At 41.4% G+C, this 25,649-nt stretch overlaps 1 protein-coding gene and 1 long non-coding RNA gene across 3 annotated transcripts in view; one reads left to right on the plus strand and one right to left on the minus strand.

Annotated features, from left to right (window-relative positions):
• MROH2B (maestro heat like repeat family member 2B) overlaps positions 1 to 25,524 on the plus strand; it is a 75,402-nt gene extending 49,878 nt beyond the window's left edge. The window contains exons 25-42 of the mRNA XM_079145586.1: positions 818 to 953; positions 1,050 to 1,145; positions 1,415 to 1,504; positions 1,872 to 1,992; positions 4,135 to 4,232; positions 6,668 to 6,820; positions 9,212 to 9,369; positions 10,138 to 10,264; positions 10,748 to 10,935; positions 12,725 to 12,865; positions 13,272 to 13,386; positions 13,995 to 14,141; positions 14,383 to 14,565; positions 18,270 to 18,425; positions 18,762 to 18,893; positions 19,306 to 19,408; positions 20,332 to 20,397; positions 20,940 to 25,524. Coding sequence (XP_079001712.1) covers positions 818 to 953; positions 1,050 to 1,145; positions 1,415 to 1,504; positions 1,872 to 1,992; positions 4,135 to 4,232; positions 6,668 to 6,820; positions 9,212 to 9,369; positions 10,138 to 10,264; positions 10,748 to 10,935; positions 12,725 to 12,865; positions 13,272 to 13,386; positions 13,995 to 14,141; positions 14,383 to 14,565; positions 18,270 to 18,425; positions 18,762 to 18,893; positions 19,306 to 19,408; positions 20,332 to 20,397; positions 20,940 to 21,046 — 2,317 coding nt within the window. The 3' untranslated portion in view covers positions 21,047 to 25,524. The remainder of the gene's footprint in view (positions 1 to 817; positions 954 to 1,049; positions 1,146 to 1,414; positions 1,505 to 1,871; positions 1,993 to 4,134; positions 4,233 to 6,667; positions 6,821 to 9,211; positions 9,370 to 10,137; positions 10,265 to 10,747; positions 10,936 to 12,724; positions 12,866 to 13,271; positions 13,387 to 13,994; positions 14,142 to 14,382; positions 14,566 to 18,269; positions 18,426 to 18,761; positions 18,894 to 19,305; positions 19,409 to 20,331; positions 20,398 to 20,939) is intronic.
• Positions 1,575 to 25,649, minus strand: LOC306664606. 2 transcript variants are annotated; one of them, XR_013764755.1, is made up of 4 exons: positions 25,520 to 25,649; positions 13,338 to 13,450; positions 3,816 to 3,866; positions 1,575 to 1,735 (listed from the first exon to the last, which is right to left on the minus strand). It is a non-coding gene; the product is annotated as an uncharacterized lncRNA (long non-coding RNA). The 2 variants fall into 2 exon arrangements; XR_013764756.1 differs by lacking the exons at positions 1,575 to 1,735; positions 3,816 to 3,866 and adding an exon at positions 9,276 to 9,413.

Raw genomic sequence — 25,649 nt, forward strand, 5'->3', positions numbered from 1 at the left:
TCAGGCTGACAGCACATTAATTCAGACTAGCCACTACTCAGATGTGTCCAGTGGCCACATGCGGCTCATGGCTACACTCCCTTAGAGCAGCTGCAGAACCTAAAAACTAATCTCCAACGGCAAAGAGCAAATCAGTGGCTGTCTGGGGCCAAGGTGGAGGAAATGATGTACTGAAAAGGGGCATAAAGAAAACCTGGGGACAACAGAAATGTTCTGTATAAATTATGGTATTGTTTTCATGGATATAGCTCTCTGTAAAATCCATTAAATCGCACACCCCATATAGACGCAGATTGCTTACATTACCTCAGTGATGATTTTTTAAAACACAGTCAGTCAGCAAAGACAAGAATCTAAATGGAGCTTTCCTGGTTAGTACTGAAGCTCCCTGCTCTCCAAGAGAACTTCCTCACACAGCCCTGACAGCATCATCATGTTTAATTTCTTTGCTAATTTGATAATTGATGAGTGGTATCTTCTTGTCTTAATTTACGTTTATTTAATAACCAATGAGTCTTTATGTTTATTGTACGTTTCCATGTTCCCAAATCGTGTCAGGTTGTGTTTTTCACCCTCACGATGTCTATAGCAAACAGAGAAGGGAAAGAAGGCAAGGCGATTCCAGTTCATTTGTTCACTTAACACCAATGCAGTCGGAGGCTGTGAAATCGGCCTCTCCCCGCTCCCATCGCCAGCTCCTTGGACATCCCAGCCTTTCTGAAAAAGTGGCACCTGGGCCTGACAGCTCTTGCCAACCTCCTGGGTGGGTTCTGCTTGTCGCGGTAATATCCATTCCTCCACGTGGTTCTCATTGCAGTAAACTGAAACCTCAGCTCTCAATAAATGACCACCTGAATATTCTTGATGAGACCATTCGGAAGCTGCTTCCCCTTCCACCTCTAGAAATACTCAAAAACGAGGGCGAGACGGACAAGGACAAGGAGCACATTAACGTAGGTGGCAGTGAGGACTGAGTAGAACGAAAATCTCGAGTAGAACTTGACCTCCTCACCGCAGCCTGAGGCTCATACACGCACATTTGATTTCAGTTTCTTTACGATCGATCCATGGATGCTCTGGGAAAACTTATGAGGACCATGATATGGGATAACGTGGAGGCAGAAAACTGTCACGAAATGTTTAATGTGAGTAGGACCTCCGCTCACGCTGATTCCCCTGCCCCCGATCTGTCCCCCAGTGTGTCACGCCAAACTACCTCATCTTCACAGGAGGCTCCAGCCCGACCCACTTTCCCCACCGTGGAGGGTCAATCCGCTTAAGAATTTTTTGTGGGGATATGGGAGCCTTATTGCAGAAGAGGCAGAATGAAAGGGACAGTGAGGGAGAGGGAGAGAATGAGATTGAATGAATATGAAGAAGACTAAGGAAAGGACATTTATTCTTTGACCAACAGCTTCTCCGAATGTGGCTTGTTTCACAGAAAGAGTGGGAAAGAGAAAGAGCCTTCCAGATCACAGCAAAAGTGCTGACAAATGATATCGAGGCAAGTAATCCCCTAGAAACAAATAGATTTCATTGCTTGCGAATCGCAGGGATTTCTGAGGCCTCTTGAATCCAGAGCTCCTGCCTGATGGGTCTGGGGTCCCAGAGCGGAAGGCTTTCCAGAGGACCACCGAGAGTGTCTCCTGACTCCAGAGTGAGGGCAGCACCACAGAGATAGGCTGTCCAGCTGTCTCTTGCTCAGCTCACTCGGCTCTTCCTCTCCAGGTGCCTCCTAGGAGAAAGTTTGTGATTCAATTTGATTCTAAAGACTTGCAGTGAGAAAATAAGGGACTTGAGATTCAATGTGGGGACGCCCGGGGCCATAATCGGGCTGCCCCATCACACGGGGTGCTTCCTTTGTCTTGCAGCCACCAGAGAACTTCAAAATCGGTTCACTTCTCGGGCTCCTGGCTCCTCACTCTTGTGACACCCTGCCCACCATCCGCCAGGCAGCTGTGAGTTCCATGATTGGCCTGTTCTGTACAAAAGGTGAGGGAAAGGTGGGAAACCTACAGACAGGGAGATGCCGATAACCTTCATTCTCACTCTTCCTCCTTGAGCATCTATCTCTCTCCTTCTTGTGACTGTCTCCTCCCATTTCCCCCACCTCCATTTCTCAGGCCAAACACCTTAATTAGATCACAGAGTCTGTGTCTGCTGAGTTTGAGAGAAGTCATATCTTCCTTCAGTGGGTCAGGGTTTTTTTTGTTTGTTTGTTTGTTTGTTTGTGGTTGTTTGTTTTGCATTTTATTTTTTTTAACACTGAAGCACTACAAAGATTCCTAAAAGTAGGTAGAATGTTTTGGAAGTCTCCTATTTAAATCACTGAGCCCTTCATCATGTTAGCGATGCCTTCTCTAATGCAATTCTCTTCAGGAGAAGCTTGCACTAGTATGATGGTGCTAAGTAACTTTCAAATTTCTCTAAGAGAGAACTGTGAGGTTAGTGAGCCTACAGATCAGCACTTCTTCTTGCTCTGCAGCTATATGAGAATAGCTGTCAAGATCAGAAAATATTGAAGGAATTTCAAAACTTCTGTCTCAGAATGAAACCAATAATCCCAGCCTTCTGTTGAAGGCTAACTCTGCAGGTATTTCACCAGGGACAACTCTGCATGGTGTGTACTCAGTTCCATGGAGACCAGGTGTCCCTGGAAACACTTGATTCAAGTTTAAGGCCATCCCAGGCCCATGTTCACTAGTTGGTTTTGAATTAAAAAAAAAAAAAAAGTCATACATTTTCAAAATTTTAGAGTGCTATTCCATGTGTCAAGCACTGTTCTGATGCTGGTGACACAGAGATATTACAATTCCAAGAGTCACATAAGAAAAGTACTTAGGGACAGGCGGGGAGGGTCATCGCTCAGTGGCAGAGCGCTTGCCTAGCATGCACAAGGCCCTGAGTTTGATCCCCAGCGCCGTGAAAGGAAAGAAACTGTATTAAAGCCAAATGGTGAGATTTAGATGGGGATAGATACGGTTGGCAGTCAGTTCAAAAGAAAAAAAAAAACTATTCATCAGAGTTGGAGTAGATCCGAAAGTTCTTTAGGATATGGGAAGATAATCTGTTAGGGATATATGCTTTGTACCCCACCGGGAAAAAAAATAAGAAAGTGACCACTAAGGCACTATTTCAGTAAGTGAACATGCCAAGAAAGAACATGCCAAGAATTTGTATTCTATTATTGTTCTACGTATTCTTTATTTTCCTGAAACACAAAACTCAGGTCCTCAAACTCTCTTTGTTGCTAAGAAATCCCATACTTATTAATTAACCTACCTCTTTTTACTTGGTTAACTAAATAAGTATGGCAGAGAGAAGGGACATGCACTATTAAGCACCTACTAAGTACAAATAACTATTGTGGTGCTAAATTAAATCCCTGTGAATACTCATGGATGTTACTCCATCAGTTCAAAGATAAGGAGATTTGCCAGTTACTTGGACCACTGAAAGCGTAGCTGGGCTTTGAGCTCAGGTGTATCTGACTCTTAAGTCTATGTCTGTTCCATTGGGCTAGGCTGCCCCCCATGGAGTGGTTCAAGCGTCAGTCTCCATAATTAATATGCGTTCAAATCCAAGCAGAGGATCATTGTTATTTAGGTCTGCATTTGTAAATTGATAGCAACAATCACTTAGGCAGTTACTGAGGTAAACTTCTTATTATAATTGTTATCTTTGATTCTCCTCCAGGGTAGCTTACTGAAGAATGGAACTCCAAAAGAAATGGCAATATAGCAGAGTTGTTACAGCCTGAACATTTGCTTCACACAGACCAGGGTTCAAATTCTGATTCTGCAATTGTTACTCACTGTGTGACCTTGGGCAAATGACTTCCACTCTCTCCTCCCCAGTTTTCTTATCTGCAAGATAGGGACAAGAACAAAAGAGTCCACCTCAGATGATCTTTCTGAGAGATAAACCATTGCATGCAGAGCATATAGCTTGGTGTCTATATATAGAAACTACTCAGGATATGTTTGTTCTTAAGTCCACCCTCTCATCAGACAACCCCATGTGTGTTTGTTAAAGGAATCCAGCAGTGAATTAGTACCACATCAGAGCATCACCAGCTTCTTCAACCTTTGCGGGGTCTTTGAACCCATATATTTTCCCCTTTGTTCACTTCAGGCATTCGAATGGAAGTGGAAAAACTGCAGGGTTTGCAGCAAGGACTGGAATGTGAAGACCTGCAGGTCCAGATCAAGATTTCTTCTAAAATAGCTAAGGTAACAAATATGGAGGATTGGCCAAGGCATGCAAAGGGATTCTGGTCCAATTTCCAAATGCCGTAAACTGTAAACCGCCCCTTGCAAAGGGAGACAAAAGTTCAGACCTTCCAGCTAATGAAGGATCTGTTATCCTGTCATTTATTGACTTTGGGTACACGTGCCTACTCAACAGCTGCTACTGATCATGTCACACTATGAGAAATTTTGTAATCTAAAGAGGCTTCCCCAGGGTGGAATACAGCAGAGTAGAGTGGAAGGAACAGGGCTTTGCGGTCCATTGGATGCACTCTGTGCTCGGCTTGATATGGAAAGTTTACTCTTTCTGGGCACAGTAACACATGCCTATAACCCCTGTGACTCAGGAAGTTGAAGCAGGAGGATCTCAAGTTCAAAGCCAGCCTCAGCACCCTAGTGTGGCCATAAGCAACTCTGTGAAACCCTGTCTCTAAATAAAATATAAAAAAGGGCTGGGGGTACAGCTCAGTGTTAAGTGGCTCTGGGTTCAATCCCTGGTACCAATAAAAAAAAAAAATTTTTTTTTTACTCTTCATCTTCAAACTAACAAACAGAAAGAAAGAAAAGAAGATAGCTTACTTCACAGTTCTAGTGAGAATTTGTCAATCAAGTCACCATTCATTCAGTCTTGCACTCATTCACCTACTATCTCCTGAGCACCTTGCATATGCCAGGCTGTATTCTAGGCTGTAAGGGTAAAAGAAGACAAAATTCCTCCCTTAATCAAGATTGCATCCCAGTAAATTGAGTCTGAAAAAATAAATATAATTTCAGATCATGACAATTGAGAAAAATAAAGGGAAGTGAGGTAATAGGGAACAGGGAGAAGTGAACCTCTAGAGAAATCCTCTCTGAAGGAGAGAAACATGGAGATATGTAGGAAATAGCCCATTGTGAAGGACACAGCTAAGGACACAGCAAGTGCAAAGGCCCTGAGGTGGAGAAAGAGGTGAGCAGTGAAATCTAAGAGATAGCTAAGGGCTTGTTGAGGAACTTTCTAGGCCCTATTAAGGACATTGGTTTTTACCTCTGTTGAAATCAAAAGCCAATAGAGGATTTCAAGCAGTAAAGTCAGGGCTGCTACATGCATTTATGCCTGGTGTGAAATGTGCAGACTTCACAGATTTATATGTGTATCTCAGAAATGTTTTCCACAGATGACAATAAATCAGTATATTATGATAATACACATAGAGAGGGAAGTGAAATAAGCTCAAGGATAGGATACAGTCTCCGGATTTGCAAAGGCCTCTTTGGGCTCATGGTGGTTCTAAGAAAAGATCCTATTTTTTTATTTCCGAAAAGTCACATTGGTTGCTTTGGGGAAACTAGAATATAGTCTGGTAAGAACAAAATTAGTGAAGTCAGTCTGGAGGAACCAAGAGTTCTAATGTTTGATGAGGTAGCTTGAGGCAAGGCGGCAGCAGAAGAGATAATGAGAGACTGAAGAGAAGAGGGAGGAGAAGTTAGGTGGGTCACATGGCACAGAAGCAGTGGAGAAGTCCTTTGAGCTTGGAACCATGGTCACTCAGGAAACGGCTGCCATGAGCAACTATTCACGGGAAGGAGCTCAGTTCATCTCAACAGACCATCACCAGATCATGCCATGCAGCGGGGTGTCCACTGTGGACAGGCATGCTCTCGTGTCTGCAAAGTATTACCACCTTGCTTTGTTAACAGCCCAGAAAACACTCCTGGATCTCATTGGCCCTGCCACTCTGCCTGCCTACCCGCCTTTATACATCAACCCACATATACAAGTATACACACACGTATTTATACACTCCCATTCACACGTTGCTGTCCACCATTCTATGGAGTTCTTGGTCTTAGAGACCAACATTACAAAGTTTTTTATTTTCTTGAACTTATATTTACTGTTCTTAATACTGAAGCATGGAAGACCACAAAACAGGGCCCAGAATAATCCATACCCCAGAGGGATACTGTCAGCCACCTGAGTACTCAGCTTTGTACTCAGGATATGTAGGTCGATTTTTCCCAAATGTTCAAGGCTTAGTTTTTCTTGAACAGACTTCAGACATATTTCTATGATGCATGAAATGTATGTGAAAGTACTTTAGAATATGAAAATCACTGTATAAACATGCACTGTTTTCCCCTCATGCAGTATGCTATTGCTTTAGGTTTGCATAGGAAACTTCCTTACCAAACTTGAGAGTCAATAAACATGAAATGATAAAAAGGCAAGCCCAGGGAAAATTTGCTTAGCAATAAAAGGTCATGCCTATAACTTATCTGAGTGTCTTATCTAGTTTCAATGGCGTCAGTCATGTGCCATTTGGAAATCCCAGTGGTTGCTAACATCCTTAAGTAAATAACAGCAGCATGCTCTTAAGTGTTCATTCGTAAAATGAGGTGTTTGGCGACATGAGTCTTTCTGGGTACATTCTCAGATTGCCTGTAGATTCATTCCAAATGAAGAAATCCAGATGTTCTTGGAGGAGACCCTTGATGGTCTGGAAAGCCTGGATCCCTCATGTACAAAGGCCTGCGGCATATGGATGATCATCACCCTGAGGGAGCACGGAGCGGCACTGGAAGATCAGGTGAGCTGACCACCGACTGTGTAACTGAGCAGAACTCTGCTACTTTTGAAACGCCAAACAGGTGGCTGCTCCTCAGCCTGTCCTGTGATGGGCAACAGGCAAGAGCCCATGCCCAGCTTCAGGAGGCCTCAGCATGGAGTCCCGTGGTGTGTTAATAAGACTCTTGCTGAGTCCTGCCTCCATGGCCTCTCTGGTCTTTGATCCTAAAAACTTTTGAAACTGCCCCATTCTGACCAGAGGGTGTGGCTCTGAACCAACACCGATCAGCTTATGGAAAACTGTGTTGTTAGATCCAGGCGATGACAACAGCCAGGGAGATACCCTTGAACTTCTCTCCTCACTGCGACTCCTCCACTTCTCATTCACACACCACAGGGTGCACTGTCTGGTAAGCAAGGCTGCTGGTGGGTTGGGGTAAAGCCCTCAATCCTTCCTCCCAGCTGAAGAGTTAAAGAGAATGAACAGAATTTAAATTCAAGAAGCTTGATTAAGGGCTATAAATAGAGATTCGTCTGTCCTGTCTCCTGAAGTCAGACACAGAATACAAACTATTCAAAGATTAATCAGTAAGAAAGGAACTTTTAACTAAATGAAGACATCTCAAGGGAAAAGGGAGAAAGAAATCTTTGTCCCCATATGCCAGAGTCAACCACACTCGATTTAAAATTTTTCCAAAGCATGGCTTTTGTGAAAATGCATTAGTGGTTGATAGGCCCTGGGTTCAATCCCCAGTAGCAACCACTCCAAACATGGGGTTTTCTACTATGCTAGTAGACATGGGAGACTAGAGGTTGAAAAATATGAAACACCTGTGTGTTTGTGCTTAGCATAAGGAGCTGTTCAAAGAATGGCTACAGACTTCCAACAGGGAATTAAATCCTCTTCAAGTGTCACCGAAGTGGGACTCTATCATGATCATGTTTAAGGGATATTCATGATTAAGGGGTAAGGAGAAAATGTGATGTTTAAAATAAATTTCTAATTTAAATGTCTATGCAAAATAAGAGAAATTTCTAAGAGAAGAAAAGTTTACTTGAGCTAGACACATGTTCTTGTCCACATCAAGAAATCCAAATGTATAATATCTTTCCCTACTGTCCACAGATAAACATCAAAATTCAGAAAAGTGAGGGCCGGTGATATAGCTCAGTTGGTAGAGTGCTTGCCTTGCAAGCATAAGGCCCTGGGTTCAATCCCCAGCACTGCAAAAAAAAAAAAAAAAAAAAATTCAGAAAAGTGGCCTTCAGTGTCCTCTGGGCACTATCAAGTCATCCACTGTTCATGCCACATCCTTCTCTCAGTTCTCTGAATGGTATCATTGTCTTTTTCCAGAAATCTTGCTGGCATTTTCTTATGTTCATGCTTTCCTACTATTTTCATTATGGACTTTCTTTTTTAGAGCAGTTGTAGGTTCACAGAAAAACTGAACAGAGTGTTGCCATATCCCTGCTTCCCCACACATGCTCAGTCTCCCCACCATCAACAGCCCCCTCCAGAGTGGTACATTTTTTACCCTCCATGAACTTACATTGGTTCATCAATATCACCTAAAGCCTGTAGAGTTTGCATTGACTCTAATGTTTAAGGTACTGTATTCTAGGTCTTGCACATCTCATGGATTTTGACAAGTGTTTAAGGACATGTACCTACCATGGTAGCATCACATGGAATAGCTTTTCTACCCTTAAAATCCTCTGTTCTTTGTCCATTTTCATGTTTTCCTATTTTACATCTCTACCTGTTTTTTCTGACAAGGATGTCCTCCTCCACCAACTCCACCCCACCCTTTGAAATGACGACAGTTCCTTTAAGACTCAGACCAAAGTCTCCTCCAGCATGACTCAGTTGCTTAGCTTTCCGTATCATTTCTGTGCACCTTTTATATTCGATCTGCCTTATGTACCCTGGAGCACATTCCTCTGGGTAACCAGCTGATATCCTCCACTAGACCACTTGCTCCTTTTACAGGGGCTGCATCTCTTTTCACTTTTGGTGTACCACCCACAGTGCCCACCACAGCATCTGGCATAATACACTCTTTCATTGACTGTTTCCTAAACTGAACTAAGAATGAACATCCAATTCACCAGCAATCTTCTTATGTGAGAAATAAGCCATGCCTAAAACCAATGCTTGCTTTAAACATTATTTATCATTCATCCACCACCCACCCATAATGTGCTGATGGTACCTTCTTTGGGCCATTCATGTAGAAAAAAATAGGTGATTTTTTTGTTTGTTTGTTTTTAGTTGTAGATGAACACAATACCCTTATTTATTTTTATGTTGTGCTGAGGATCGAACCCAGTGCCTCACATGTGTTAGGCAAGCGCTCTACCACTGAGCTACAACCCCAGCCCTGACATAACATTTTATTTGACTTCTTTTTAGCTACTGGAGATCCTGGGCACAATGTACCACCACATGCCAGTCCTCAGACAAAAGGAGGAAAGTTTTCAGCTCATGCTCGAAGCCATCTCCCAGATTGCCAGCTTTCACATGGATGCTGTTGTCGTCAACCTATTGCATAAGGCTCTGCCCTTTGACAGGTAGCTGCTAATTGAATTGGTCCTTTCTCCCAGGAGAAGCCACCCTGCAAGGCATTGGGGAAGGGTTTATTGTTTGAGGGAAAGATAGCAAAGATTGAAAACAAAGGCTGAACAATTTAAAACTTGGTATTTGAATCACAAGTAATGTTTTCCCAAATGTTTTATCCTGTTTTTTATTTATTTCCAAGTGTTATTTATGAGATTTTTTTTAAATTACACACACACACACAAACACACTTTGTCTCATGAAAATCAAGTGAGGATCAGTAGAAAAAATGGACCAGAGGGTAGAAGGAGGGCAGGAGGGAGGGGGTTAAGTGCTAGGGAATGATATTGTCCAAATTTTATTGTTACAGTGTGTGCATGTATGCATATGTAACAATAAATCCCATCATTATGTACAACTATAATGCACCAATAAAAAATATGGAAAGAAAATAATTATAGATAGATAATTCAAATATATATATATATGCATCATAGAAATAAATGATATTAGAAAGTGAATATTACTCCCCTTTCTTGTTGCCTAAGATGCAGCTATGTGAGAGGTTTCCATACTGATAGACATTAACAAACCTTGGTCGCCCAAATCCAGAATTTTGGATTAGTAAATAAAACATCTTACTGATCCCCTGTCATGCAGCATGTCAATCTGCTCTTGAAATTGTGATTAGGAATATTATGGTTTTAGAGTGAGTCTGATGAAAGAGCTCACGGTCCAAGGACTTGTGTCTTATCTGTCAACCTCCTTCCTTGACACCCTAGGGACACAAAAACGTTGTGGAAGGCCTTAGCTGAGAACCCAGCCTCCACTGGTAAAGTCATTCGAGTCTTAATAGAGAAACTGGAAATGGGATTAGAAGATGACGTTGCTGGGAGAGAAGCAATTTCAGTGAGTTCAACATTGCCTCACCTGCTGGAACTGTTCCCTACTCCATGATCTTTCGTCATCCTTCTCGCATCTGCTAACTTTAACTCTACTCCAGTTCACATTTAGACAAATATGGTAGTGATCTTGTCAGTGACCAATCATTTGGAGACGCACCTTTCTCATCTGCCCCAAAGCAAATCTATGTATCTGTGTTTCCAAATTAGTCCTCAAGATAACCAAAGCACCTTTTGGTTTTTGAAAAACTCCAATGCTGAAAACATTTCATTGTCTATGCCTGGTACCTCCTGATAGACATGAAGTTCTCAGGGCAACCCCAAGAGAGAAACATTTACAGACAAATAAGCTCCCCATTTCTCTTTATCATGAACATTGTCGACTTAGAAAACAATCACTTGGGGAGAAAACAAACTTTGGAGATCAGCCCCTAGAGAAGATGGCCTTGGAGAAGAGAATGCCATTTGACTGAGTGCTTTGTCCCCTCAGGTGGCCTGTGCGCTCTATGAAGTGGTCTCAGTGGGAACTCCTGTCACCGGTTTGTACCCAGAGCTATTCACTCTCCTCCTGAAGCTGGTCAGCTGCACTCTGGGCCAAAAGATGCCCACCTCTACCTTGAGCCACAGGAGGCGCGTGATGCAGCCAGGGGAACGGCAGCAGGTCCCAGACCCCTGCAGGTAAATGGCCTGGCAGGGAGAATGTTCCAGGGCCACCTTCCATAGGCAGATTCCCAAGAGGGGATGTGGAAGCCAGGATCTGTTCCTGCAATCAGGGCATCCAACATTTGTAAGAAATGAGGTCCTACTCTCTCGAGGCTGTGATGGCAGGCCCTGCAGTTCCTTTTCCCTCACCCAGTACCCACTGTGGCTGCCCAGAAAGGGCACATGGGAAACAACAGGCTATGCCTTCTTTCCTAAAGGCCCACTCTGTTTCCTGGGGTTTCCTTTGTCAAGCTCTTTCTAGGAAAACTGGAATTCTTTGACATTAAGACCACTAGAGAAAGAAGGAAAATACAAATGGGTACCATATCTTATCAAATCTAAGACTTCAGCCATTGAAAACAGCAACATTATTGTGCGTACCATTGAGAAAGAAGAAAATGATTATCAACTAAGCCATAAGTCAATGCTTTCTTATGTTATGTACATTATTTTGTTCTTACATACACTTATTTTCCTCCAAATTGATTACTTTTCTATAATGGTATGAAAAGTTTTCATTTCCCTTTTCCCAAGTGTTGCTGTTCAAAAAGCAAAATCTTAACTATACACTAATCTTCATCTCTTCAGTGTCTTACATGCTGATTTAGTTTCATATGTAAATATTTATATCCATTTAGTGTATAAATTAATGTATACATTCCTCAGGAATGTATACATTAATACATATGCAAATAAATACAAACTTTTTTATCTTCATTTTATCATTTGACAATACAACTCTGAATGTTTCACACAGCTATTTCTTAGTCAAGGTCATTTGCAAGGGCAAGTTGGTTTCTGATGAAATCTCATTTGATGGATGAAGGATCTTTTGAGGGATTCTTATTATTAGTTTTTCCTCTATATTCTGATCCACTGGGCTTCTTTTTAAAGAGCTTGCAGAAGGAGGTATGAAGTCCCCCCTTTCTGGTCTTGCCAGGATTTTGATCTCTGAAAGATGTTTGTTCACTTTCTTTTTCTTCCTCTGGACAGAATCAGATGGTGTTTTCTAAATGCATCTCTTCCAGATAGGTCTGTTTTGCTCTTTGGGTCTTCTGGTAGGGGAAGATCTGAGGTATGCCACAGAGGACTTTGGTGCCAGCTGTCCAGCTGTGCAGCTGCCACTTATATTTTTAAATTTTTGTTTCATACTTATCAAAAGAGATCTTCAAGGATTATTAGGTGTAAGATTTTCATCCTATGTAACATCACTGTTTCCTTTACCTTTTGCCTGACTTTTCATCCCAACATCAAATTATAGTACAGCCTTCATAAAGACGTTTTAAACGGCACATAGACTCAATAAGCGCAGTTGCACTAACACATGCAACTTCACTAAAATGAAAACAATATGAAGAGTCACACCTGAGTGCAAGCATGTACATGAGAGGTCAGTAACCACATCACAACCACTGTCCGGCCAACAGCAGCGGTGTACCACACCGTCCAGTGCAAGATGCATCCCCATCTCACAGGGCTACGTTAGAATCAGTGAATAGGGTATTTTTTCACTTTCTGTTCTTAGGGTGTTGCGTTTTTGTTTTTTTCTCATGGAAGGTTGACAAGACCTTGTGGCAGCATTTACTAGCTCACATCATCTGGATGTCTCCTTTGATCCCAAGAATAAAGTACGGTTTTTCTCTTGTACGACAGCCATAAATCCAGGGTTGTCAGGGCACTGTGGGGAGCAGGAGAGTGATCGTGGGATTCCGCAGTCCTCTGTTAGGCGCTGACTGACTCTGGTGATGCACACTGTCTCCTTCAGGCTCTCAACGACAACTCTGAAATGCTTACAAGCGCAAGCCACGAAAGAAGGCCTTGCAAGAGAATCCGACGAGGGGGACAATTTATGGACCCTCCTTAGCAGTCCTGAGAGCCATCACATAGGTGTATGTGCACTGGCCAGGTAATGTACAGATAGTTTAGAACCAGACACAAAGAAGAAAACCAAAAGCAAAGAATAAAAGTGTGATACAGGCAACCTCACTGAGAACAATGGGCTCACACAGGATTTATCGTCAAAGGAGAACATCAGGGAAGAGTGAGCAAAGGGGGGTAGCGAGAGATGGTAGGATCAGCCCCAAACTCACCCCTCCTCTCAAAAGTGGCGTGGGAGTGGGGATTCAAGTGAACGACTTCAGATAAATGACATTTAAATTGGATCGTTGAATAGGCATTTTAAAATTTAAGGCTTGGTGGTCTTTCATCAAGCATTCTTTTTAGATCATTTGCATGAGGAACAAATGGGCTAAGAGTTCCTCCATTGCTGAGAGAAAAATAACAAAGATTCTTCTAAAATTTGCATTTTCCAGGAGCATGCTGGTGTGGCAGCGTGGTGTCATACTGGACATCATGGAACAACTCTTCCCATCTCTTACCTCCTCCTCAGAGAACTACCGGATAACTGGCACAGCTTTCTTCTCGGAGGCAAGGGAGAGCATCCAACAGAGCATGCTCAGTGGGCCCCTGGGGGTATTTCTCTCAGTAAGAGCTGAAACCATAGAAGAGGGACCGTCAAGGGAAACTTTAGTAGCAGAGGAAACAGCACCTGACAGAGACACCTAAGCAGGGATCAAAAGAGGAAGGACACTCCCTTAAACATATCCTGCCCTCTGTCCGCAGAAATAAACTTTCCAGGACAGAGAAGGGAGGGAATCAAACCTGGGAGGAGCAAAACTAAAAGTAGCCAGCAATCATAACATTACCGACCCTTCCAACTCTGGCATAAAGACCCTTCCAATCAATCCAGAGGAAAATCAGCATCAGTAATCCCTGTTTTCCCTGCCCAGTTTTTCCACTGAGATTGGAAACATCCTCTTATCCAGGTATTCTGGTTCTCATGACCACATAACCTTGGCCTATGGGCTGTCATATCTAGGGCTTATCCTCTACAAAACTTGCTAGCTCACCCAAAAGCTTCCTTCTCTACTACACAGCAGTGAGGCCCTTTCTTTGATTGTAGTTATGATACATTTGGCACTCTCCTGAAGGGAGGTCACACCCTTAACTAAAGGGAAGGAGTGTATTGATTTCAGCTCATGAAGGAGCCAAGTCTTTGGAAGCTTGGGAATCTACGAGATGTGCTGATCTTGATGGATCAGAGTGCCTGGGATTCCAATTCCACTCTGAGGCAAATGGCCATCCGAGGGCTGGGTAACACAGCATCTGGGGCTCCTTATAAGGTAAGAGGTGCTCACAGGGAAAATATTTCACTTAAACCACTTTTAAATAATTATTTACTAGACCACACCTGGTAGTTGCTTATAAATTAATCAAAATCCCAATACATTACTGAAGTGATGGCTCTTGTATTAAAGTACATGTGACCCTAACAGAATTTCAATCTCCTTGCCAGGAACTCATACAGTATTCCAGATACACTTAGAAGAGTTTATGAGATTAAGAGACTTTATTTCAAAATAGGTGAAGAAGCATAAGCAGATAATGTTAGAATCTATCATCAGAGGCCTGTATCACCTGGCTCGTACTGAAGTCGTCTGTGAAAGCTTGAAGGCTCTCAAAAAGGTCCTGGAGCTGCTTACAGACAGAGACGTGAGCTTCTACTTCAAGGAAATAGTGCTGCAAACGAGAACCTTCTTTGAAGATGTAAGTGAGCTTGTTCAGGAATTTTTCTTCCCCAAAGTGAGTACACAGAAAAAGCACTCAGGTCCTGCTTGTAGAAGATGTCAGTGTTCTATCAGTATTCCTCGGCCAGCCCAGAGGACACCTACAAACAATTCTCATATAGGAAAACGACTTCCTTTGTCTCTCTCTGCCTGAGGGTACTCCCTGGCCTAGGAATCATGACTGATGTAAGCCGGGTGAGGTAGAATTGTTGGGGGAAGAAAACCCTAGAAAGGGTCCTCCAAAAATGGGAAACAACAAACTGTAGATTCACTTCCCAACTTCCTTAAAAGGAAGGATTGAGCACCACTTGCTCAGGTAAGTAAAGCACTCATTACTACTCGCTTTCTGTGCCCTCCTTTCTTCCCTATCTCATTCCCACTACCCAGGCTTGCTTCCTGGACTCAACTCCCAAATAAATTACTTGAGCCTAAATGCTCATTTCAAAGCCGGCTTTGTGGGAAACTCAATGTAGGACTAGGCCTTAAATAAAGATGATGTTGCTCTGGTACTCTTTCCCACTTCCAAAATGTAAAGTCTCATTTTATTCAGGAGTCAGTAAGCTACAGTCCATGAACCAAATCCAGATCACAGCCTGCTTTTGTCAATAAAGTTTTATTGGAACACAGTCACACTCATTGGTTACATGTTGTTTGTGGCTGCCTTTGCACTCCACCAGCAGAGTTGATTAGCTGTTAAAAAGACCACATGGCAGGACTGGGGATGTAGCTCAGTTGGTAGAGTGTTTGCTTCACAAACACAAGAGCCTGGTTCAATTCCCAGCACTGCAAAAATAAAGTCATTATTGGGCTGGGGTTGTAGCTCAGTGGTAGAGCACTGCCCAGGATGTGTGAGGCACTGGGTTTCATCCTCAGCACCCCATAAAAATAAGTAAATAAAATAAAGGTACAAGAAAGATCACATGGCCCACAAAAATCCAAATGATTTACTCTTTGGCCCTTTCTCGAGGAAAAAGTTTGCCAATGCCCAATCTAGTTCACAGCCCTAACTTCCAAGAGGATGAATCAGCAATTTCCTCAGAGGGGAAGGTCACTTTTTTACACCTTTCAGGAAACCATAGTTCATTATTTATTTTTGGTTTATTCACACCATCAATGTAAAAATCATATATTTGCATAACAAATGAGATCAATTATTTTGTGATCTATACCTGCTTCCTAGTGCTCTATTGTCAGAGGAAATGGCAAACTGCTGGTTGCCTCCTGCAGTGCATATTCATTAACATTAAGACTTTATTAAATTACTTATTTACCTTCCAGTCTCCAGACTGAAAAGTCTTCATTTCCTTCATTATTCATCATAACCTAATTTTTCTGCTCATTAAATATTTTATAAGCCTGTGTCTGAGTTGGATCTCTAAATGAGGCCTGAGAAGTATTGAACACCATTTGAAGAAAAATTACCTTTCAAGTCCAACCTTTTCCTATTTATTTGCTTCAATTTTTTTAAATCCTTCTCTTTCCTCCTGATTCTCCAGCAATTTATTAGCCATGCATCTGTAGATTCTAATCTGCAATATATGCCCAGTCGATCATTCTTGTTTTTTATTTTTGCAATTTCCCTGATTTATGTGCTAACTTAAATCTAAACTTTGAAAAGAGCTTTTTCTGCTTCTTTTTCTCCCCCAGCCAATTTCTATAATTTACCAATATCACTTTTAATTGCCAAATTGTCCTCAAAAGTGCTTATTGAGCTCCCACCCAGTTTAGTATCTTCTCTAAAAGTAGCAATTGTTCTTTTCATTCCACAGATAACTGATGGCTATCTTTAACAAAGGACTGAAGTTACCCCAGAGGCCTTCCTATGGGGTTTCCTGGGTTGTTGCTGTTGAACTAATAATAATACTTTCCTTGAATCTGAGCCTACAGTAAATCACAAGTCTTTCCTAAAAGCTTTGTGGTCATGATAAAGTTTCTCAGTGCTATTGCAGGAGAAAATAAATCTAAATATTTTGTCAGGGATGGGGGTATTACCAGGAATTGAACTCAGGGACACTCAAGCACTGAGCCACATCCCCAGTCCCACTTCGTATTTTATTTAGAGACAGGGTGTCACTGAGTTGCTTAGCACTTCGCTTTTGCTGAGGCTGGCTTTGAACTCTTGATCCTCCTGCCTCAACCTCCTGAGTCACTGGGATTACAAGTGTGCACCACTATGCCCTGCAAAATCTAAATTTTTCCTGGTTATTAGATTGGATCTTTCTCATTCCTAATAGCCATCAATTCCATCATGCTTGCAAAAAAGTAAAGTTTGACAAAACTTAGGTCTTAGTAAGGACGAGCTATGTATTCTCTAGTAGTGTTTTCTTTCTGCTGTGACGAGTTTCTCCTGTATTTTTCTACAGATTAAGCATAGAATTCTGTAATCCCTTAGTGCATTCTCTCTCTTTCTAAGTATATCATACTTCCTTGTGTTCTCTAAACATGGTGATGCTTCAATGAAATGGTGAAACCAAACACACGGCCGCTGCCCCGTGCTGCGGTCCCTTCTTGCTACCATTTCCCGCACATCACCCTGTGTCATCACAGGATCCACTCTCTGTGAATCCATTTTTTTTTTTAAACAGAAAACTAAAGACATTGGATGTGACCGATTGTTCCTACTATCTCTCCTGGCACTTCTTTCTTCTGCTTTCTCATCATCCTCTGACTTTACTGATGTTGGAAAATTTTGAAGTTGGGTTTGTTTGTTTATTCGTTTCCCTTTTTTTAAGTAAATACCTTTCTACCTTTTTGGTACTTTGTTTTTGGTTTTCTCCATTTTTCTAAACAGAGATGTTTTAAAAATACTCTTTGACCTGATTCCTAATATGTTTCTACTTTCAAGTCCATTACACAGGTGCATTTGTTTAGTTATTCTGATCTTTCCCCAACAAGCCATTTTTGTTTTTCTGGGTGATCTATATCAACTTCCTTTTTATGTTTATTGATTATCTAAATAATATTCTGCTACTCAGGACTACTTTTCCTTTTATCCTTCTGTGTTCATATGAGTATTTTAAAGGACGTTTCTAGGCCTGGGGAAAAAAAATCTGGAAAACTCACCTAACTTCATTTTCTTTCATTGCTGGAACAGATGAAATAATAGGAAGTTGTCCTCCTTCATCATCTTACCCTCTGTTTTTTGAAATCATTGCCTATCATCCTGGACAAAAAGCAGGAAAGTTTCCTAACTTCACATACTCAGCAGTAGGTTCAGGAACTTGTTTGTTTAACTGAGACCCAAGGCCCAAATTCCTGAGTATTTGGCACCTTGGAGAAGAGTTCTGGACCTGGGGAAATTTAGATTAGAGCTTGCGTAGCCCCGGGATAATGATGTGCTCAGACTAACTGATGTAAAATGCATGAGCAGGAATCCTCTTGGCCCTCTGCAGACAGCGCTCCTGTTTAATCATTCCTGTGACCACACTTCCCCTCTAGCTACTCAAAGACAAAAATTGGGCCTCAAGTTTTATAGCATCACCTAAACTCCAGGCCCTTGGTTTCTCAGACTCATGCATGATGAGGAGAAAAAGAAGAGAGTTCTGAGAACACCCAGGGATGGAGGCAGTAGTGAGCCAGTGCCTGGGTCCCAGCCTTCCTTTGCTGAAGTGGGGCAGACTGGGGAAGGGACCAGGGGGATGCTGGAGGGAAAGGCCTGCAAGAAGATAACATTTGTTACCACAGGAGCAAGATGAGGTGAGACTGACTTCCATCTTGTTATTTGAGGATCTGGCATCCCTAACAGGAAGAAGGTGGAAGATTTTTTTTGCTGAAGAAATAAAAAAGAGCATGATTTCATTCCTTCTCCACCTCTGGGACCCCAATCCCAAGATTGGAGCTGTAAGTGTCCCTCCACAGACACCCATACCTCCTCCTCTCCCCAGGGCTGAGAAGCATCAGTAAACCTGTTCTAGCTGGACTAGAAGCCAGATCTGAAGTCACTCTCCCCCCGCAAAACTGAAACTGAAAACCACTTCTCCAAACCTGGGTACATTCTTGTGATGTCTTCCCAAGTTTCCTCTTCCATCTTTGAAACTGGGAAAATACCAGGAATGGTGTACACCCTCCAAACCATATTAACTTACACTGTTCCTTTGCAAACACTAGTCAGCACTTCTTCCCTATGGAAAGAGGGTCCCGGTCTTGTGGTCTGTGACACAGAACACTGTTTTCCAGGCTTGCCGTGATGTCTTGGTCATCTGCATCCCCTTCCTGGGCCTGCAGGAACTCTATGGGGTATTAGACCATCTCCTTGATCAGGATCTACTAAGGGCCAGAGATTTCTATAGACAATTCTGTGTGAAACTGGTGAGTGTACAGTAGATGCTGCCTTGAAAATGGCAAGGTAAGAGTCTGGAGATGAATCCCAGAAGGGAAAACGACATAGCAAGGACTCTCTGGCCAGAGCCAGGACTATCCTGGAAGGATCACAGTGATGGTTGGTAACCCCCCACACTGCTTTCTGCTCAAGTCCTGAGTAGGATCTGTTCTCCTAGGTTCATGAAGCTCATATCCTTTGATCAATTCCCAAACCCCAGTACCTTCCTGATAAAAAGGAGATTAAAATATCCATAATACAATTTTCAGTCCATTAACAAATCAATGACTCGCTGTGGGAATGTTCACTAGCCTTTAAGGTTCCCTTCTGAAGACCTACAAGATGCAGAATGTCATAAATTCCTTTTCTAGTTGCCCTTTTTGTAACACACATCTCGTCTAGGCAAAGAAAAACCAGGAAATTCTGTGGATCCTTCACACACACTCATTCACCTTCTTCACCAGCAACTGGGAGATGATCAGGAGTGCAGCAGTCAAGCTCACAGGTGAGCTCACCTCCACGCTCCCCCTCAGGAGTGCTGTTTTTTCCCATCTAGTTTTTGCCTGGACTAAAAGTTACCCCAGCATAAACATTGTTATTACTGGTATGACAATTTTTAGAGAGGCTGAGAATAAATTCATTTTATGTCTTGCAACAACCTCCTTCACAGGAATTTGCTTTTTCTTGCAAATGAAAACTTACCACCTCTTCTGGCTTGCCAATGCTCAGCTCTCCTCCCATCAGACTCTTCTCCCTCCTGAGACCTCCATGTTTCTTCCATCCTAAGCATTGCTCTTTCTTTTCCCCAAGTCTTTGCTCCAAGCCTGCCACCTCTGCCTAACTACTATTTTTCACTTCATTCCTTAACATGACCCATACTCCAGATTCTGAGCTCAATTCAAATGAAAGCTTGGGCAGCAACATGATACACATGGAAAGCATGCTGACATTAATAATGGGGACCAGTAGACATCTGTGGGTCACCTCTTTGTCAATCTATAAAAAGAAAAATAATTGAATCCCAGAAGATCTTTCTAATATGAAATTCTAAGTTTTATCTTGAAACCTGTTCCAACTAACCAGCACACAGAGGACAGGCCTACTGGCTTTGCCACCTTATACATTACAAAGTCATTGAATACAGGAACCATATCTTAAACAAGTTTGAAACCCAAAGCCTGCCCCTGCTCCACCCAGGGCCATTATGTGAGTTTTCCCAGTACTCTTTGGATGAGTGACCACTTCCAGACATAGTTCTCAAAACTCAATAGAGATTCCACTCACATCATCCTGGGGGGCTCACAGTAAGTTATTTAATTTGCTCATTCACTAACTAGACCAATTTACCTTCTGACCAGGTGTGGAGTCTGACATGATCTACTCCTCCCCTATAATGAAATCAGTAACTCTTTTTCCTGTTGACTTTAGATGCCATTGTTCTCAACTTGACCAACCAATATGTGGAGTTATTAGAGAGAGAACAATTGACCACACGTGAGTACCATCCCTAGTTTCTGCTTAACACATTGTTTACGTTCTTAGGGATAAAGAAACTTATTTCTCCAAGTTCCATGTAAACTTAGAAATAAAAAATCTTAGTAACCAATTATTGTCTCTGAGTTTCTCTAAACACTGAAATTTCCATGGTGCATAAAACTACCTCCAGCTCCATCCCTTTGCAGACAACATTCCCACAGACTGTGACAGCTAAAGGTTGTGTCTACCCTTACTGACCACAAGGTCAGGGTCATGTGTTTGTTTGTGTGCTTGGGTTGCCCAGGGCCTTGCTCATGCTAAGTATATGCTCTAACTCTGAGCTACACCCTCAGTCCCTCTCCCCTATTTCAATATTAAAATAGTTCCTCAACTTGTAGCTTCAAATTCTGCCTTTTCGAGTAAAACATGAGCGTGAGAATCTGAGTTGCTCACAGGTCCGAACCTCAGTGTTGGGTAAAGTGGACCTTGCTTTGAGTTGCTCTTCCTGCTGGGCTCTGATTTTCCACCTTTGCTTAAATTTGCTCTTCTTTCCATTTCAGGGCTCCAAGAACTTCGACAAGACCACTGTATCAGTGTCCAGAGAGCAGCAGAAGCTGCCTTGCAGACCCTCCTGAGAAGGTGTAAAGAGACAAGCATCCCTTTGTAAACCATCCAGAAATAAACTGCTAGGCTTTTTCTAAAACTGACCTCCTGTCTTCATTCCATTACTTCACACACTTAGAGTATCTTGAAAAAAGAGGTGGTGCCTGGGATGGGAACCTCGAAATGGTGGTGTATTCCATACTCTCCCGAATCTCCCTGTGGGCTTTCACTAGTAAAAGTAAATCCCATCAGATCCCTTCAGGGATAACCTATGATTTGACTGGTGACTTTGCACAGGTCAGCCCTCTATCTTGAGAAGTCTAAATCCCAGCAGATATCAAAAAGTGACAAAACTTGACAGAGTCACACTATCAGTGAAACGAGGGCTACTCTACTTTCCACACCTTTCCCTTCTTATCTTTGTCAGCTTTGAATGACTACCCACACTATTTCTAAAACACACTCTTACGATGAGCTTTAACCTATCTATTGTCTCCCAGGTTGTAATTTATTCATCAAGACTATGCCAAGTCTTTTCTTCAAAGGACCTTTCTGACATTCTGTTAAATCTCACAGTTTCCTTTCCATTTTTAACCTAGAGCAACAGTCTCTGTGTGTGTGTGTGTGTAGGCACAATATTGCCTGTGTGTATCAACTTTCTTCTTAGTATCTGCTTTTTAATCCTTTACCCTTTTCCATAATACATAAAGAAAAGACTGCACATATGAAATTAGATACATAAAAGAAGTTTCTGTTAACTCATTTAACACCACCATAATAATCATTTATTAACAACATTATTAATATATTCCTCAATAACACCCTTGTAAATTCCTATTACTTATATTCTAATCTCTTCATCCCCAAACTTCTTGGGGAAACATTTTTTTAAACCTATAAAACCCTGAAAACAAAGGAGTCTTTGGGGTTAGAAATATTGAGCCAATTCATGCATTTACAAATATTTATTAGTGTGCTAGGATTGTGGCTTAGTATTAGAGCACTTGCCTAGCATGTGTGAGGCACTGGGTTCAAATTCGAGCACCACATATAAATAAATCAGTAAAGGTCCATCAACAACTGAAAAAATATTTTTAAAGAATTACTTGGTGCATACAATTTTATAAGGTATTATTATACTCACTGGGACTATAATGATGAGAAAAAATAGAGAAACTGTACACTCGTGCAGATTTTATTCTATGAAATTGATGTATATTTTCTAGAAATGGTCCCCAATGAATCTTGCCCATTATGTAATCCCTTCCCACAATGAATAGGATTGATCTCTGCAACCAACACAATATTTTAGCAACAATGGAATGTGACTTCCAAAACAAGTCATTAAAGATTTTGTGCCCTCTCAAGTCATTCACCCTGCAGGGAGCCAGCTGACCTGTCAAGAGAACACTCAAGCAGACCTACAGAAATGTCCACGTGGCAAAGAACTAATCTTCCTGTGAATAAGCAACACTAAGTCGTGAGGCATGAAAGTGCACTGCCTCCAGAATGGATTCTTGAGCCCCAGCTAAAGCCCTCAGGTGATTGAAACCCCAGCTTGCCCCTTAACTGCAACCTGTTTGTAAAAAAAAAAAAAATACAGAATACCCAGATAAATCCAAATTTCAGATATGCTTTGAATACTTTTTCTGTAGAAGTATGTTCCCTATATACTACACTAAAAAATTATTTGCTATTTATCTGAATTTTTAATTTAGCTGAACATTTTATCTTTTTTGTGCTAATTCTTGCAAACCTAGTACAATCAAAGGAGAGTTCTGCACCAGAATCACTAAGTTTAGCAATTCTGAAACTCCTGAACCACAAAACTCTCTGAGACAATAAATCTTTGGTGTTTTCCAGAAAAACAAATAACCCAATCAATAATTGGACAAAGGGACTGAACAGACACTTCTCAGAAGAAAAAATATGAATGGTCAATAAATATATAAAAAAAATGTTCAACTTCTTTAGCAATTAAAGAAATGCAACTTAAAACTACACTGAGATTTCATCTCACTCCAGTCAGAATGGCCATTATCAAGAAAACAAGTAACAATAAATGTTGGTGAGGATGTGGGGGAAAAGATACACTCACACATTGTTGATGGGACTGCAAAGCAGTATGGAGATTCCTCAAGAAACTAGGAGTAGAACCACCATTTGATCCAGCTAGCCCACTCCTCAGTGTATATCCAAAAGATTTAAAATCAGCATACTACAGTGACACAATAACATCAATGTATAGCAGCACAATGCACAATAATTGCTAAGCTATGAAGTAAATGTAGGTGCCCTTCAACACATGAATGGATAAAGAAAATATGCTTATATACAGTATGAAGTATTACTTGGCCATTAAGAAGAATGACTTTTTGACATTGGCCAGTAAATGAATGGATCTGGAAACTATTATGCTAAGTGAAATAAGCCAATGCCAAAAGACAAAAAGTCAAATGTTTGCCTGCAATGTGAAAGCTAACCCACAATAAGGGGCAGGAGAAGTGGAAGAACAGAGATTCAGTAGATTAGACAAAGGAGAATGAAGGGAAGAGAGGAGGATAAGAAAAAGAAAAACAGTGGAATGAATCTGACCTAATTTTCTTATGTACATATATGAAAACATCACAGTGAATCTCACAATCATGTCCTTCCTCCACAAATATGGGTCCTAGTTAGAATAAGATATATTCCATGCCTGTACAATTATATCAAAATGGATATCTACTGTCACGTGTAACTAAAAAGAACCAAGAAAAAAAAATAAATCTTTGGTGTTTTAAAGCAAATTTTGCAGTGATTTTCTATACACCAACAGATAACTATTACCCAGAGGGGCCATGATCCCACCAAAATTGTATGCTAATTTCTTTGTATAATTACCTTTGCAATGTCTGAGTGATGGCATTCATCAAATTCTTAATGAAATCAAAAGCTATTCCCAAGCATAAAATATATGAAACAGGACAAGAAAAGGAAAGCAAAAGATATGGGTTTAACTGACTTCTTTGGGCAGGTCATTACAAGTCAATGACTCTCAAAATAGCACTATCCAATAAAAGTTTTTGAATGATGAATATCATTTTTCTTTCTGTACTACCGTATGGTAGTCACTAGTCACATGAAACAACTGAGCACTTGAAATGTAATTAGTGTATCCAAGGAATTAAAATTTTAATTTTACTTAATCTTCATTAATTTTAATTAAATGGCTATTTATAACTAGCAATTATGTCATTGCACAGGAAAGCTTAAGAAAGTAGGACAAAAAGGATTATGAGAACTTGGTTTGAGTGACTCCAGAATTATAGGTAGTCCCCAACAGAAGTATAAATTCATTGACAAGAATTTTGATACTTTTTTACATATATATACCACCTCTGCCCACCCGTCTTTGCACCCAGTAAAAAACCTTTTTTATAGATTGACTGATGGAAATTAGGTAGAATGGTCACATGAAATACACATTGCCATTGAACTTTAACTATCTAAACCTAATATCTAGGATTCATGCTGGCAGGAATTTCCAGGACCTTTTTACATCCTGGCTCCACCATTTACTTGCTATGGGACTTCAGAAAGTCACCTAACCTCTTATTGTTTTAATTTCCACATCTTCCAAATTACAATAATTTTTTACCTCAAGGTGCTACTCAGGGGATTAAATGAGAAACATGCCTTAGTCCACTTAGGTGGCTATACTGAAACATCTTGGACTGGGTAATAAAATACCAGAATTTATTGCTTACTATTCTGGGGTCTGGAAAGTCCAAGATCAGGGTGCCAGAAGATTCAGCATCTATCTGGTAAGGGCTCCTTCTTCAGATGTGGTGACCTCTTGTGCATTCTTACATGCAGGAGGGGCAAACAGGTTCCTTAAGACTTCTTTTAAAAATACACTAATCCTGCTCAAGAAGGCAGAGTCCTAATGATCTAGGCACCTCACAAAGGCCCCACCTCTGGGCCTTTGAAAGTTAGGTTTCAACAAGGTAGGCATTTGAGGGAAACACAAACATTTGGACCACAGCACGTTAGGTGTTCAGAAGCCTGACAGAGAATCATTGACCAAGTAAGGTCAACTACACAATATAAATATCATTAATATTAACACATTTATCAGTAGAATCATAAATATTTACATAAACTCAGTGGTTGGTACTTAAAGCCAGCTCATTACTCTACCCCTGGGTGGCCATGTTCCCGGCTCTACGAATACTGCAGAGAGGGTGCAAGTGAGGTGACCCTTCTAACTGAGGAGCATTTAATTCAGCTTCTGGTTCTTCTGCTCAGGTTACTTCATAGTCTGTGTCAGCCACCACCAAAGTGTTCTTACTTACTCTTATAATACAGAGCATGAACAGAGTTGGGCTTTGTGACAGGAGAAATTTAGGTCTCCTTTTCCTCCTGGACAACTATTCCTATTAATCCGTCCCAGCTACTACTCTTCCCCTGAGACGTTACCACCAGTCCTCCATGATGCCTCCCTTCCCAGTCAGTCCTCTGGTTCATCCCAAGCGTTTAAACACAGGCATGTTACCCAAGTGAGGAAGATTCCTTGAGGGTCCCAGAAAATAGTCACAGAAGAAAAGCTTGTTCAAGTTCTTTTGAAGAGATTAGAAATTCCTTTTAGTTTCGCTCCAGAGCTTGCCTCACAATTATTTGCAAAC

Source organism: Sciurus vulgaris (genome assembly GCF_902686455.1).
Source record: "Sciurus vulgaris genome assembly, chromosome: 6".
NCBI lineage: Eukaryota > Metazoa > Chordata > Mammalia > Rodentia > Sciuridae > Sciurus > Sciurus vulgaris.